This window comes from Salvelinus fontinalis, chromosome 4 (assembly GCF_029448725.1).
Source record: "Salvelinus fontinalis isolate EN_2023a chromosome 4, ASM2944872v1, whole genome shotgun sequence".
NCBI classification, from domain to species: Eukaryota; Metazoa; Chordata; class Actinopteri; order Salmoniformes; family Salmonidae; genus Salvelinus; species Salvelinus fontinalis.
Genome location: NC_074668.1, coordinates 20,553,721 through 20,570,115, shown reverse-complemented (window position 1 = coordinate 20,570,115; position 16,395 = coordinate 20,553,721). Strand labels below are relative to the sequence as shown.

At 42.5% G+C, this 16,395-nt stretch overlaps 1 protein-coding gene across 2 annotated transcripts; it reads right to left on the bottom strand.

Annotated features, from left to right (window-relative positions):
• Positions 1-586: 586 nt before the first annotated feature.
• On the bottom strand, positions 587-15,349 carry LOC129853305 (mitochondrial-processing peptidase subunit alpha-like). 2 transcript variants are annotated; one of them, XM_055919197.1, is made up of 13 exons: positions 15,169-15,349; positions 12,418-12,620; positions 12,217-12,296; positions 11,970-12,052; positions 3,923-4,017; positions 3,661-3,761; positions 3,195-3,362; positions 3,008-3,100; positions 2,784-2,902; positions 2,602-2,692; positions 2,325-2,387; positions 2,076-2,220; positions 587-1,924 (listed from the first exon to the last, which is right to left on the bottom strand). In XM_055919197.1, exons 1-13 carry the CDS (start codon positions 15,213-15,215, stop codon positions 1,755-1,757), a joined length of 1,458 nt encoding a protein of 485 aa, XP_055775172.1. In that variant the 5' UTR covers positions 15,216-15,349; the 3' UTR covers positions 587-1,754. The 2 variants fall into 2 exon arrangements, with proteins under 2 accessions (XP_055775172.1, XP_055775171.1); XM_055919196.1 differs by having other exon boundaries at positions 3,195-3,458; positions 15,169-15,345.
• Positions 15,350-16,395: the final 1,046 nt, after the last annotated feature.

Here is a 16,395-nt window from a genome sequence, read left to right as displayed (position 1 = left end):
CTATGATTCAATGATAAATTAACAGGCACCGCATCGATTATATGAAATCAGGACAAGCTAGATAAACTAGTAATATCATCAACCATGTGTAGTTGATTAGTGATTATGTTAAGATTGATTGTTTTTTTATAAGATACTCCTTGCTGCACTCTCATAACAGGTAGTCAGCCTGCCACGCAGTCTCCTCCTGGAGTGCAATGTAATCGGCCACAATGGGTGTCCAAAAATGCCGATTACCGATTGTTATGAAAACTTGAAATCGGCCATTCCGATTAATCGGTCGACCTCTATAGTGTACTCTATACTATGCCACTGTATCTTAGTCCAATGCCGCTCGGACATATGCATATATATGTTCTTAATCCATTCCTTACTTAGAATTACATGTATATGTTGTGAAACTGGTAGATATTACTTCACTGTCAGAGCTAGAAGCACAAGCATTTTACACCACCCGCAATAACATCTGCTAAACACGTGTATGTGACCAATAACATTTGATTTGAAGTGGACATTGAATATCCCTCAAAGACAGAGTATCAACTTCAGACCTTAAATCATTGGCAGTCCAAACATAAGACTTAAATATTTTATGGTAATATTAACATTTATTTACCGGAAACAAATTGGGCTGAATATAGATACACATATGTGTCTTCACATTCAATAGGTTCACTTTCTCTCCAGGACCCAGAGAAATCTTGGTTTGAAATAAAATAGTGGCAGTATCCTGATATGAAGTGTCTTGATGAAACATGAATAGTGAAAAAGCTGTGGATACATTATTACAATTTAGCAATATAGTTTTGCAACGGAGGAGAAACAAATGTTAAGATTTTCTGGCACCTGAGAGGATATCAGCACACACATACAGTACTACTTACATACAGCGGTCAAAACTGTGTTGGAATGGGTTGAATGAAAAAATGGAGCGCAAGCAGAACACTGAGAATACTAAAACTAACTACACAACACTATCTTATTTCAGTCTGGTTAAGTGGAAATCAATGTGTATCTATCTACAAGAAACAACAGTCGCATGATTGGTGACACCAATCCAAGCATTGCCCAATGTGATTTTATCATCGCATTATCTCCTGTGCGGTAGAGGTGACCAACTCAACTATGTGTGTGAGAAGGGACATTGACAGAAGTGCTAGCAGTTAGTCGGAAGAGTCTCTTATAGATTTAAGTCACCCTCTGCTGAAGATGACAAGGCCTTAGGTGAGACTTCAGCCTGTGAAATCTGATAAAAGTGTATGTAACATTGAAGGAAGTACCTGTATCAACTGTGAAAACAGCGTAGTAGGACATTTCAAGGCCTGTTTGCTATCCTAAATGCTAGAGAACAGAATCACGACCCTTATTAGATTAAGGTCATTTGTAGGTCACCCTGCAGATCAAGCAATGCAGCACTCGAGCCATATTCACCCACACTCATTCAAACATACTTGGAATTAAACCCAAAAGCATGCCAACCGTCCCAGCCAACGTGGGTCTGGTAAGACACTGAACAACAGGAAATGAAACTTCCTCTGGCAATAAAATGTAACTCTCCAAATACGCAGGGAGGGGTATTTCCTGACTGAATAAAATGTAGTTAAAACCACCACTCTCTCAGTACTTTTCTTTTGCAGTTGAGGTCCAAACATTAGTCCTCTCCCAGAGCTTAGCACAGCTCCATTGCCAGACCACTAGTGTAGGCCAGTGTCCGGTATATACAGTGATGCCTGGGTAAACAAACACGAGGGGGTCTATCGGAAGAGGCGGTACATGCGAGGCAGGTGTCCGTCCTTGCTGGACAGGGCAGCTTGGATGTGCTCATAGGAGGGCATCTCTGTCAGGTCTCCTAGCGCTGCTACTGCTGGCTTGCTGCACAGCATCTTTGTTGTGACCCGCTTGATGTCACTCGCTGTAACGTTACCTGGAAAGAGTGAAAAGTCAGCATACAGAAGTACTGATTTGTCACCACAGTTATGTTTAGCCTACTCCCTGAAGATTTTTTGTACAAATGTTTCATTCTGGGCTCGCTGATATCAATATCCGCTATTATGATCGAGGGCACTAGTACTCACTGATGAGGTCACACAGCTCGTGTGGCAGCTTCCTCTTCCCTGTGGCTAGAACCTGTCGGCCGACATCCTCAAAGATAACCGGCCGTGACTCCAGGTTCATCATCAGCATGGACTTGAGCTGCGTTTTCGCTCTCTCCAACTCCATCTGAGTATGGAAAGAGATGCAAAGTTTTGAAGTCCCAAGAAAGAGAGTTTAAAGTTCAGAAAGCTTTCTCGCTTTTGTGACATAATTTCCCCTCGCAGCCTTACCTCTCCTGCTGTCCCAGCCATCTGAATGAACTCTCTGGTTAAAATCTCCACCATTTCCCGAACCTTGATAAACGCAAGATGTTGTAATCAACAACTTTGGAATGGCAGCAGGACTTTCACAACTTCAGAGAACACGCATACAAAGTAAAATATTATTTTTTATTTTGAACAGTTCACCTGATGTTATTCTCTAAGCATATGTCAGCTTTGTATTAGCCCTTCATCTACAGTATAAAGTCCTGCCTTTGCATGGCTCTCCCAAATCCCCTCTCCCTACCTGTCTAGGGTCTGCGCTGGCATGGATACACAGCAGGCCAGTGTCCTCATAACTGTGATGGTATGAGGTGGCATTGTACATCCAATGATGCCTGTAGAAAAGAAAGAAAATCAATAAACAGAATCCACAAAATGCAATCTTAAGTACTTTAATTAGAATTGTGAATGTTGCATCATGCTTACCTGTTGAGCACATTCAGGTAAAGTCTAGTGAACATGCCTTTCCCAGGACCCCCGGCTGAGAAGGACCCACCTCCACCCATCATCATATTGAGGACGGCAAAGGGGATAAAGTCATCCTCCTGTAACACAAAACATGCATATATTATACATAGAACATCCAGCTACAGGATAGCATAGAGCCTGCAACAGATCCTCCACACCAACCAATCAAAGTGGGCACCCACCAGGAAGGAGCAGCTCTCCAGGCCAATCATGATATGTGTGAGCTCAGGGATGGGGGTGGGGCCAAGGCTCACATCTGACATGTCCTTATCCATCTGAGAGGATCAAAAACAAAGGTTTACATTCTGATTTAGTAAAGAAAATATTTTTAAAAGAAAGGAAAAAGCAAGCAAAGGGAAAAATACTTACCCTTACGATTCCACCAGTATACTGTGCCACAGACAAGTCGACATTGGTAGGAGTACAGGCACCCCATACTGGCTTTACATTTAGCAGATATTTCCTGGCACAGGCCACCAGTTGTTCATGTTCGATGCCCACTCCAGCTAGCACCATACGCTCTGGGCAGTAGTAGCTCTGCAGGTACATGTGTAGCAGTTTCTTGTCAATCTTCTCCACGCTCTCTACTGGGCAGAAGCGAGGCAACCCAACGGTGTTCCCCCGATATGCTGCCTTGTTCACAGAGTAAGTGTTGTGAAACATTATGTATCGCCATAGAAATGTGTCAACAAATGGCGCAATTTGATTATCTATGCACACTGCAGAGGTGGGGGGCCAAAGTCAATTAGAAACAGTGCAACAATAGATTTCATGCAGCTCAAGAGTTGTAATTTTCTGTCACTTAAAGAATGGATCAACCAGTCACATGACTCACTGCATGGATCATCTCTGTCAGTAAAGGTTCAGGGTCAGGCCTCATGCTCAGATCCTCCAGCTCAAAGCGCACTGCCATCCTAGTCATCTCAATCTCCTCATCTAGTAACCCAAAGCAGAGCAATCCTTGATGAAAATATACTCCCACAAAAACATTTACCAGTCTGTTACTTTGTAGACAATTCAATTAAGTCAACATTTTCTCTAGTCATTAAGGGAAGCATCATTAAACATGACAGATCTGTCACTCAGTGTTGACTCACCTAGTAGGCGTGGCTGCAATACAGCGTCAGAGAGCAGGCTGACTACCGTGTCCAGTCCCTTCACCTCGGCAGAGACTGCATACATGGTTGTGTCTCTGTGAATAGAACCTTTGGTGTCACACAAACTGATTGAATATCTTCATCCCCTTCCACAAAGCAGAACTGAGATAGTTTATACAGTACCTTCAGAAAGTATTCAGACCCCTTGACTTTTCCCAAATTTTGATACGCTACGCCCTTATTTTAAAATGTATTAAATATGAATTTCTTTATCAACAATGTACACACAATACCCCAGAATGACAAAGTGAAAACAGGTCTAGACATCTTTGCAAATTTATTACAAATAAAAAACAGAAATACCTTATTTAAATAAGTATTCAGACCCTTTGCTATGAGACTCAAAATTGAGCTCAGGTGCATCCTGTTTCCATTGACCATCCTTGAGATGCTTCTAAAACTTGAGTGGAGTCCACCTGTGGTAAATTCAATTGATTGGACATGATTTGGAAAGGCATACACCTGTCTATATAAGGTCCCACAGTTGACAGTGCATGTCAGAGCAAAAACCAAGCTATGAGGTCGAAGGAATTGTCCGTAGAGCTCTGAGAAAGGATTGTGCCAAGGCACAGATCTGGGGAAAGATACCAAAACAATTCTGCGGCATTGAAGGTCCCCAAGAACACAGTTGCCTCATTCCTAAATGGAAGAAGTTTGGAACCACCAAGACTGTTCCAAGAGCTGGCCGCCCAGCCAAACTGAGCAATCGGGGGAGAAGGGCCTTGGTCAGGGAGGTGACCAAGAACCCGATGGTCACTCTGACAGAGCTTCAGAGTTCATCTGTGGAGATGGGAGAACCTCCCAGAAGGACAACCATCTCTGCAGCACTCCACAAATCAGGCCTTTATGGTAGAGTGGCCAGGCACTCCTTAGTAAAAAGGCACACGACAGCCCACTTGGAGTTTGCCAAAAGGCACCTAAAGGACTCTTAGACCATGAGAAACAAGATTCTCTGGTCTGATGAAACCAAGATTGAACTCTTTGGCCTGAATGTCAGGCGTCACTGGAGGAAACCTGGCACCATCCCTACGGTGAAGCACGGTGGTGACAGCATCATGCTTTGGGGATGTTTTTCAGCGACAGGGACTGGGAGAATAGTCAGGATGGAGGCAAAGACGAACGGAGCAAAGTACAGAGATCCTTGATGAAAACCTGCTTCAGAGAGCTCAGGACCTCAGACTGGCACGAAGGTTCACCTTCCAACAGGACAACGACCCTAAGCACACAGACAAGACAACGCAGGTGTGGCTTCAGGACAAGTCTCTGAATATCTTTGAGTGGCCCAGCCAGAGACCGGACTTGAACCCGATCGAACATCTCTGGAGAGACCTGAAAATAGCTGCGCAGCAACGCTCCTCATCCAACCTGACAGAGATTGAGAGAATCTGATGAGAGGAATGGGAGAAACTCCCCAAATACAGGTGTGCCAAGCTCGTAGCATCATACCCAAGAAGACCTGAGGCTGTAATCGCTGCCAAAGGTGCCTCAAAGTACTGAGTAACAGGTCTGAATATTTATGTCAATGTGATATCAGTTTTATATTTTTAATACTTTTGCTATAAAAAAACGTTTTGCTTTGTCATGATGGGTATTGTGTGTAGATTGAGGGATTTTTTTGTTTATACATTTTTGAATAAGGCTGTAAGGTAACAAAATGTGGAGAAAGTAAAGGGGTCTAAATACTTTCCGAATGCACTGTACATGCCAACTACGTACTGTATCTACAACATCAAAAGGGATAAAGAGTACCATGACTCTACACTAGGGTTGCACATTTTGGGGAATATTCAGAGGCGGAAACTTTCCGTGGGAATTAACGGGAATATGTAAATTAATATTAATACAATTTAAATGTAGATGTTTTTTGCATTGGATATATTTACCATATCATATGGAGATAGAAACAAACATTTTACCTTATCATAAGTAGACAATTGCAAATGATTAAATCCTTCCAATATAAATAAAACGATTTAGTTACGAATTGAACATTAATTAAATGAGTTGACTCTTCACATGGGATGACTTCAATGAACAACAAAAGGGAATATTGAATGATCCATCGCATCCCCCAAAAATCTGCAAAATGATAGTCTAGAAACTAAAGCTTTGGTTGTCTTCCTCAGTCTCTATGTCTTCTCCCTGGACATCCTCAATGTCCACCTCCTTGAACATCAGACTCTGAGGCCTCATCTTCACTGTCACTTTCCAACCTTCTTGAGGATGGCTCTTTGTCAGACTAAAAAAGCCTCAAATTTGCCTGGATGCCACCAATTTTTCAACCCTTGTATTGGTCAGCCTGTTGTGTGCTTTGGTGTGTGTGTTCCCAAACAAGGACCAGTTGCGCTCTGAGGCAGCTGATGTTGGTGGGATTTGGAGGATGATGGAGGCAACAGGGGAAAGAACCACAGATCCAAAGTCCCTTCCATCAGGTGGCTGTTGAGATATGTTGGCACGACTGCCATATGGCAGCTCCATCCCAAAGCCCTTGCTTGGAAGTGTACTTCGCCAGACTGCCAAGAACCTTGCCCTCATCCAGGCCAAGGTGGCGAGACAGGGTAGTGATGACACCATAGGCCTTGTTGATCTCTGCACCAGACAGGATGCTCTTGCCAGCATACTTGGGGTCCAACATGTACGCTGCGGCGTATATTTGCTTCAGGCAGAAGTCTTCACGCTTTTTTATGTATTTCAGAACTGCAGTTTCCTCTGCGTGAAGCAACAGTGAAGTGGGCAGGGCAGTATAGATTTCTTCTCTTACATCTGCAAGCAGAGCCTGAACACAGACAGGATGGCATTGTCTCCATCAATACGTGCAATGGCTAGTGCTAAAGGTTTCAGGAGTTTCAGGCTGCTTACCACTCTCTCCCAAAATACATCATCCAGCAGGATCCTCTTGATGGGGCTGTCCATATCGGCAGACTGTGATATGGCCATTTCTTGGAGACTCCTTCCCCTCCAGGAGACTGTCAAACATGATGACAACACCACCCCAACGGGTGTTGCTGGGCAGCTTTAATGTGGTGCTCTTATTCTTCTCACTTTGCTTGGTGAGGTAGATTGCTGCTATAACTTGATGACCCTTCACATACCTAACCATTTCCTTGGCTCTCTTGTAGGGTGTATCCATTGTTTTCAGTGCCATGATGTCCTTGAGGAGCAGATTCAATGCATGAGCAGCATAGCCAATAGGTGTGATGTGAGGGTAGGACTCCACTTTAGACCAAGCAGCCTTCATGTACGCAGCATTGTCTGTCACCAGTGCAAATACCTTCTGTGGTCCAAGGTCATTGATGACTGTCTTCAGCTCATCAACAATGTAGAGACCGGTGTGTCTGTTGTCCTTGTGTCTGTGTTCTTGTAGAATACTGGTTGAGGGGTGGAGATGATGTAGTAAATTATTCCTTGCCTACGAACATTCGACCACACATCAGAGATGATTGCAATACATTCTGCTTTCTCTATGATTTGCTTGACCTTCACTTGAACTCTGCATCCAGCAAATTAGTAGATAAAGCATGTCTGGTTAAGGGTGTATGCTGGGCGAAGAACATTCAGAAATCTCTTCCAATACACATTGCATGTGAGCATCAGAGGTGAACCAGTTGCATACACAGCTCGAGCAAGACATTCATCAACATTTCTCAGACTACGTTCCTCCATTGAGTCAAAAAAAACTTCAGATTTCAGGATGACCATGAGCTGTTGCTATCGATAAGGTGTCTGATTCATCATTTTCACATTGAATAGAAGTAGAGGGACTTTTGTCAGAGGTTGCTTGTTGTGAGCGCTGAGGGAACTTTATGCACTTGGCCAGATGATTCTGCATCTTTGTTGCATTCTTCACATATGATTTGGCTCATTTACACAGCGTTTCCTTCTACATGAGCTGCAGTGAAATGTCTCCACACATCAGATGGGCATTTTCCTGTAAAGATTAGAAAAAATTAGGGAAAAAATATATATAATAATATTCCATGTACAGATAATTAGTTAAGCAGTTAGATTAAATAACTGCTTTGTAAGATAAATGTTTTAAAATGAAACATGTATGGAAACAGGTGAATTAACACTCAGTTAGCAGGCTCAAGCGAGCTAAAAACCCACATGGTAGCAAAAACTAACTAGCAGAAATGTTTAACAAGTTAGAAATGATTTAAACACACTTTGCTGTAGGCTACTATTTACTTGTTAACAAAAGAAATCAGGTATGTCATATATTCACCCAGTATTGTAATCAAAACTTACCAGAAAGCATGTAGTCCTTGGCTCAAACAGTGTAGTAGTGTGCGCTCAATAGGATCTCATTAGTGTGCAAGATCTTGAGAATCAGCTGTACATGTGATAGAAGAATGCACTGTGCATGCAGAGGGTTGCAAATCCATTGAATTGGGGAGTTTAACCAAAATATGCCACAAGACCTAGAATTGCCTTATGTGTATCCCACAAAAAAAAGTTCACTGTTATAAGCAAACTTTTTGATGATTTTAAACAAAATTCCCCAAATTCCCAGGCTTAACTTCCCATGGAAAATTTACCGGAAAGTTTCTGACCCTTAGCAATAGAGGTCGACCGATTATGATTTTTCAACGCCGATACCGATACCAATTATCAGAGGACCAAAAAAAGCCGATACCGATTAATCGGACGATTTTTTTTCATTTTAAATTTGTAATAATGACAATTACAACAATAGCGAATGAATCATCAATAAAATAAATTTAGCCTCAAATAAATAATGAAACATGTTAAATTTGGTTTAAATAATGCAAAAACAAAGTGTTGGAGAAGAAAGTAAAAGTGCAATATGTGCCATGTAAGAAAGCTAAAGTTTAAGTTCCTTTCTCAGAACATGAGAACATACACTGCTCAAAAAAATAAAGGGAACACTTAAACAACACAATGTAACTCCAAGTCAATCACACTTCTGTGAAATCAAACTGTCCACTTAGGAAGCAACACTGATTGACAATAAATTTCACATGCTGTTGTGCAAATGGAATAGACAAAAGGTGGAAATTATAGGCAATTAGCAAGACACCCCCCAAAACAGGAGTGATTCTGCAGGTGGTGACCACAGACCACTTCTCAGTTCCTATGCTTCCTGGCTGATGTTTTGGTCACTTTTGAATGCTGGCGGTGCTCTCACTCTAGTGGTAGCATGAGACGGAGTCTACAACCCACACAAGTGGCTCAGGTAGTGCAGTTCATCCAGGATGGCACATCAATGCGAACTGTGGCAAAAAGGTTTGCTGTGTCTGTCAGCGTAGTGTCCAGAGCATGCAGGCGCTACCAGGAGACAGGCCAGTACACCAGGAGACGTGGAGGAGGCCGTAGGAGGGCAACAACCCAGCAGCAGGACCGGTACCTCCGCCTTAGTGCAAGGAGGTGCACTGCCAGAGCCCTGCAAAATGACCTCCAGCAGGCCACAAATGTGCATGTGTCAGCATATGGTCTCACAAGGGGTCTGAGGATCTCATCTCGGTACCTAATGGCAGTCAGGCTACCTCTGGCGAGCACATGGAGGCCCCACAAAGAAATGCCACCCCACACCATGACTGACCCATCGCCAAACCGGTCATGTTGGAGGATGTTGCAGGCAGCAGAACGTTCTCCACGGCGTCTCCAGACTCTGTCACGTCTGTCACATGTGCTCATGTGCTCAGTGTGAACCTGCTTTCATCTGTGAAGAGCACAGGGCACCAGTGGCGAATTTGCCAATCTTGGTGTTCTCTGGCAAATGCCAAACGTCCTGCACGGTGTTGGGCTGTAAGCACAACCCCCACCTGTGGACGTCGGGCCCTCATACCACCCTCATGGAGTCTGTTTCTGACCGTTTGAGCAGACACATGCACATTTGTGGCCTGCTGGAGGTCATTTTGCAGGGCTCTGGCAGTGCACCTCCTTGCACTAAGGCGGAGGTACCGGTCCTGCTGCTAGGTACCGGTCCTGCTGCTGGGTTGTTGCCCTCCTACGGCCTCCTCCACGTCTCCTGATGTACTGGCCTGTCTCCTGGTAGCGCCTGCATGCTCTGGACCCTACGCTGACAGACACAGCAAACCTTTTTGCCACAGTTCGCATTGATGTGCCATCCTGGATGAACTGCACTACCTAAGCCACTTGTGTGGGTTGTAGAGTCCGGCTCATGCTACCACTAGTGTGAGAGCACCGCCAGCATTCAAAAGTGACCAAAACATCAGCCAGGAAGCATAGGAACTGAGAAGTGGTCTGTGGTCACCACCTGCAGAATCACTCCTGTTTTGGGGGGTGTCTTGCTAATTGCCTATAATTTCCACCTTTTGTCTATTCCATTTGCACAACAACATGTGAAATTTATTGTCAATCAGTGTTCCTTCCTAAGTGGACAGTTTGATTTCACAGAAGTGTGATTGACTTGGAGTTACATTGTGTTGTTTAAGTGTTCCCTTTATTTTTTTGAGCAGTGTATGAAAGCTGGTGGTTCCTTTTAACATGAGTCTTCAATATTCCCAGGTAAGAAGTTTTAGGTTGTAGTTATTATTGGAGTTATAGGACTATTTCTCTCTATACGATTTGTATTTCATATACCTTTGACTATTGGATGTTCTTATAGGCACTTTAGTATTGCCAGTGTAACAGTATAGCTTCCATCTCTCTCCTCGCCTCTACCTGGGCTCGAACCAGGAACACATCGACAACAGCCACCCTCGAAGCAGCGTTAACCATGCAGAGCAAGGGGAACAACTACTCCAAGTCTCAGAGCGAGTGACGTTTGAAACGCTATTAGCGCGCACCCCGCTAACTAGCTAGCCATTTCACATCGGTTACACCAGCCTAAATCTCGGGAGTTGATAGGCTTGAAGTCATAAACAGCTCAATGCTTGAAGCATTGCGAAGAGCTGCTGGCAAAACGCACAAAGTGCTGTTTGAATGAATGCTTACGAGCCTGCTGCTGCCTACCATCGCTCAGTCAGACTGCTCTATCAAATCATAGACTTAATTATAACATAATAACACACAGAAATACGAGCCTTAGGTCATTAATATGGTCGAATCCGGGAACTATTAACTAGAAAAAAAACGTTTATTCTTTCAGTGAAATACGGAACCGTTCCGTATTTTATCTAACGGGTGGCATCCATAAGTCTAAATATTCCTGTTACATTGCACAACCTTCAATGTTATGTCATAATTACGTAACATTCTGGCAAATTAGTTCGCAATGAGCCAGGCGGCCCAAACTGTTGCATATACCCTGACTCTGCATGCAATGAACGTAAGAGAAGTGACACAATTTCACCTGGTTAATATTGCCTGCTAACCTAGATTTCTTTTAGGTAAATATGCAGGTTTAAAAATATACTTCTGTGTATTGATTTTAAGAAAGGCATTGATGTTTATGGTTAGGTTCACGTTGGAGCAACGACAGTCCTTTTTCGCGAATGCGCACCGCATCGATTATATGCAACGCAGGACACGCTAGATAAACTAGTAATATCATCAACCATGTGTAGTTAACTAGTGATTATGATTGATTGATTGTTTTTTATAAGATAAGTTTAATGCTAGCTAGCAACTTACCTTGGCTTCCTACTGCATTCGCTTAACAGGCAGGCTCCTCGTGAGGCAGGTGGTTAGAGCGTTGGACTAGTTAACCGTAAGGTTGCAAGATTGAATCCCTGAGCTGACAAGGTAAAAATCTGTCGTTCTGCCACTGAACAAGGCAGTTAACCCACCGTTCCTAGGCCGTCATTGAACTTAAGAATGTGTTCTTAACTGACTTGCCTAGTTAAATAAAGGTGTAAAAAAAAAAAGAAGAAGAAAAAAAGGCAAAATCGTCATCCAAAATTACCGATTTCCGATTGTTATGAAAAGGTGAAATCGGCCCTAATTAATCGTCCATTCCGATTAATTGGTCGACCTCTACTTAGCAACTCTACTCCTTTCTATCAGTCAGAGAGAAAACATACTGTGCCTGGACATTTAAAGCCAAATTAATTATTCATACCTGGATGTTTGGCAGTCACAGATCCCTCCATGTTTTTCGAGTGTGAGAAGAATTTCATCTTTACTGCCATACTGGGCTGTGGACTGAAGATGCAGAAGGTGTTGTCATCGTTTGCCATGAACAAAAACATAGCAATCAATTTGCTTATGCTACAAAATGACAACATAATGAATGGAAAAACGGTGGAACATATTTTGTACAAGGTGTTTGTTGACTAGCAAGATGTCTCAAAACAGCTGAGACTTACAGAAAAGGCAAGTTTCTCCAAAAAGTGTGCAATTCCACTGGGGTATTTTGTCTCATGTCTAGAGCCTGAATTTACTAAAACTGGAAGGAGAGAGAAACCAAATTAATATTCAGTCATACTTTATTGATTATGCGGCAAGAGACGGTCTGAAATAGAATGATAAAGAAAGATCAGCTCTATTCAAAATCTGTAGCAACTTACTTCCAACTGTGCAGAACTGACCAAACTTGTTTTGAGATGCTACTTTAAGGCCATTTTCCAAAGTAGTGATTTTAGTCTCGCATTGTTCATGGCTGTCCACTGCCGCAAACACTGGTTTGGGGATCCCTGGTAACGGTGCAGAGAGTGAGATATTGGGATATCCACTGCCACTGCTGCACTTTCTATACGCTGCAATTCCAAACCTGTAAATGCAAAAATGTAGGTTAGTTTATGGATTGCTGCAAACAACAAGTCTTAACAGGTGAACTGAATTCTCACAAATGAGTACCAGATTCACCTACCCACATGATACAGCTAGCACCAGATGCTAACCACTGATGATGCCAGTGTGCTTGTCCAGAAATCCAAGTTGCCAGTGTCAGTGTACGCTAACGTTTGGGATGTTGAACATTCAGGCTACTGCTCAGACTATGGAGGCTTTAGTCTAGAGCAGGGTTTCCCAATATCTTTGGTTTGGTACTGTTGATTTAATCATACGCGCCTGTCCATCGCAGGATTTAGAACGCAGTTGATCATTTTCACACTCAATGGCAAGGAAAAAAAATCAAGGTGCTCTATTTATAATAGCAGCACCCACCCGTAGCACGCGCTCCAGCAGGTATATTTCACTGGTCACCCCCAAAGCCAATTCCTCCTTTGGCCGCCTTTCCTTCCAGTTCTCTGCTGCCAATGACAGGAACGAATTGCAAGAATCACTGAAGATGGAGACTCATATCTCCCTCACTAACTTTAAGCATCAGCTGTCAGAGCAGCTCAAAGATCATTGCACCTGTACATAGCCCATCCAACTACCTCATCCCCATAGTTATTTTTTTTGCTCCCTTGCACCCCAGTATCTCGACTTGCACACTCATCTTCTGCACATCTATCACTCCAGTGTTAATTGCTAAATTGTAATTACTTCGCCATTATGGCCTATTTATTGCCTTACCTCCCTAATCTTACCTCATTTGCACACACTGTATATAGATTTTTTCTATTGTGTTATTGGCTGTACGTTTGTTTATTCCATATGTAACTCTGTGTTGTTGTTTGTGTCGCACTGCTTTGCTTTATCTTGGCCAGGTCGCAGTTGTAAATAAGAACTTGTTCTCAACTGGCCTACCTGGTTAAATAAAGGTGAAACAAAATAAAAGTCGCTGGCCACAAAGACATTCACGGATTTGACAGTCATGCCATCACTCCCGCCGTAACTGGATCCTGGACTTCAACACATCTACCATGCTGACCCTCAATGCAGGGGCCACTCAGGGGTGCGTGCTTAGTCCCCTCCTGTACTCCCTGTTCACCCACGACTGCGTGGCTGAGTATGACTCCAACACCCTTATTAAGTTTGCTGACCACACAACAGTGGTAAGCCTGATCACCGAACACGATGAGACAGCCTATAGGGAGGAGGTGAGAGACCTGGCAGTGTTGTGCCAGGTCAACAACCAATTTGACAGAACTTGAAGAATTGTTTTAAGAATAATCCAGGTGTGAAAAGCTCTAAGAGAAACTTACACAGAAAGACTCACAGCTGTAATCACTGACAAAGGTGATTCTAACATGTATTGACTCAGGGGGTTGAATACTTATCTAATCAATATATATGTTTTATTTTTCATAAATTCTTTGCAAATGTTTGAATTTTTATTCCACTTTGACATTAAGAGTACTTTGTAAAATGTGAATACTTTCTGAAGGCACTGTATCTACCTTAAATACCTCGTACCCCTGCACATGGACTCGGTACTGGTACCTGTATAGCCAGGTTATCATTACTCATTGTGCAATTATGTGTTATACCTTTTCTAATGTTTCTCAATTTCTTTCTCTGCATTGTTGGGAATTGCCCGTAAGTAAGCATTTCACTGTTAGTTGTTGTTTACGAAGCATTTGACGAATAACATTTGATTTGATCAACTGAAAGCTAACCCGTCACTATGTAGAACCACCAGTGAGGTGATGATTTGTTTAAATTATACTGTCAAAAAAAATGTTGCTTTAACTTTTTCGTATTGGCCATCTACTGTATGCATTGTGGCACAAGGAGATGAAATGATAAATGTCTACTGAACTTTTTTATTTTGCATACGCTGTTATTCAGAACGACTTACAGGAGCAATTAAGGTTAACTGCCTTGGTCAAGGGCTTCGACAGATTTCTCACCCAGTCGGCTCGAGATTTGAACCAGCAAGTTAATTGGTCTTGTACACAGTTTTGCGGACGTTATAGCGGCTGCAGCGAAATGCTTATATTACTAGCTAGCGTCTAACAATGCAGTAAAATGTCAACAAATACAAAATCAAATCTAAATCATTTTCAACTTGTGCTTTAGGAATATATATTATAATTAACATTATTTTTCTATAGGATTCTACTAATCGCGAAAAAACTACTGAATGAGCCCAAAATGTGTTTTGATTGGCTTCTAAACAGCTTCTACCCCGCCCAAGCCATGAGACTAATGAACATCTAATTAAATGGCTACCCAGACTACGTTACTGTCAATAATGCTATTCGGTTTGAGACGACTATAGATACAAAAATATCTAGTTTTCCACAACATTGTTTTGTTTGACTTTGATTGTCCTTAGCTCCACGACGAGCAACGTTACTAGCTTGTTTGCATGCTAGCTAGCTAGGCTATACTTGGCCAGCTAGCTTACCACGAAAGGGTACATACATATTTCAGTAAAGTCAGTGCAATCACAGATGCAACTGTTTTAAGATGGACGTGAACATTACCTCTGAACACGGCCCCAAGTTCTGCACCTCGACATGTGCGTTGCCATATTGAATTATCTGAGACCACTAATTCACCCGGATGATGCTGCAAAACACTTCCTCTTTCGACTATTGCCTAGCAACGTCAAACCAATTTCCAACCATATAAACTTTTGAGGAGATGGGAAACTCCATTTGAATCGTATTAAGTACCATTGTGTACGTTGCCCATGCAACGTCAATGGGTCGCGCGGTTCATTCTGGGCAATTCTGGCACAAGGAGAGCTCTCCTTCAAGGAGGGAATGGGAGTCAATTTGGCGCTAGTTCTAAACCCCAACATTAGCATCAATTTCGTCAACAAGTACAACATTACAAATATTTTCCAATATGTGAGATCATTAACTTGCTCTCTGTAATATTGTATAGCTTTGGAATTGTGACATTACGTACTTTCGAGGAAAATACGCACGTTTGTCGACTAATGTGCCACGTTCAAAACAACTGGGAACTCGGAAATCTCCGACTTCCGAGCGTTCAAAACAACTGGCAGCATGACCGCGACTGGTCAACAGTCTGTTGGGTGTGGCGTTATAGACCCTTTTCCAGTAAACGACACACTGACGTAATGCAAAGATGCGCGAGACTCTTGGCGGCAGTAATAAATCATCTCCATCTCTGCCCATTCAACATAGTCTACATTTACTTTTTTATTACTTCTAAACAAAATCACATTTTTGGGGGGTTTCTCATATGCTTACAATGTTTTGAATCTTGCTTGAACAGTCACTATATTTGGTTGTGATCTTTGCAAAATAACAACTTTGGATGCAGCCGTTGTTAACTAGAATGCTAACGCTCATTGACATAGGCTGTAGCAAAAGCTAACCAAAGAGCCATTTTACTGGTTGAAGTTTAATGTTTTTTTTAAGTATAATGCAGTTCACTTGTGATGATGACACACGCATTATATTAAACAGGACATTCATAATCTAAAAGTAATGTGAAATTCACTCATATGCTAAATGTAAATAGAGGATTTTTTTGATGGCGTACTATAAGAACTCCCCTTTGTTCTGCCACCAACTTGCGAGCATCACACACATGCGGCAATGCTTGTAACCACAGAAAGGGGTCTAGTCTATACAGTCCTCCTTTTTGTCAATCGGATTCCCATCTCCTTTATCTAATATCTCTGGTCCAACCTTTGTCGTCGTCACTAGTTACCACACACACAAAGTCATAAACCC

What these genes read in the sequence shown, in the direction of transcription:
- LOC129853305 (XM_055919196.1), bottom strand. Translation starts at nt 15,215, where the DNA reads ATGGCAACGCACATGTCGAGGTGCAGAACTTGGGGCCGTGTTCAGAG. An exon ending in TGGAGAAACTTGCCTTTTCT is followed by an intron (nt 12,053 to 12,216) that starts GTAAGTCTCAGC and finishes CTGCATCTTCAG; the next exon opens with TCCACAGCCCAGTATGGCAG. An exon ending in TGGCTGGGACAGCAGGAGAG is followed by an intron (nt 2,221 to 2,324) that starts GTAAGGCTGCGA and finishes TTCCATACTCAG; the next exon opens with ATGGAGTTGGAGAGAGCGAA.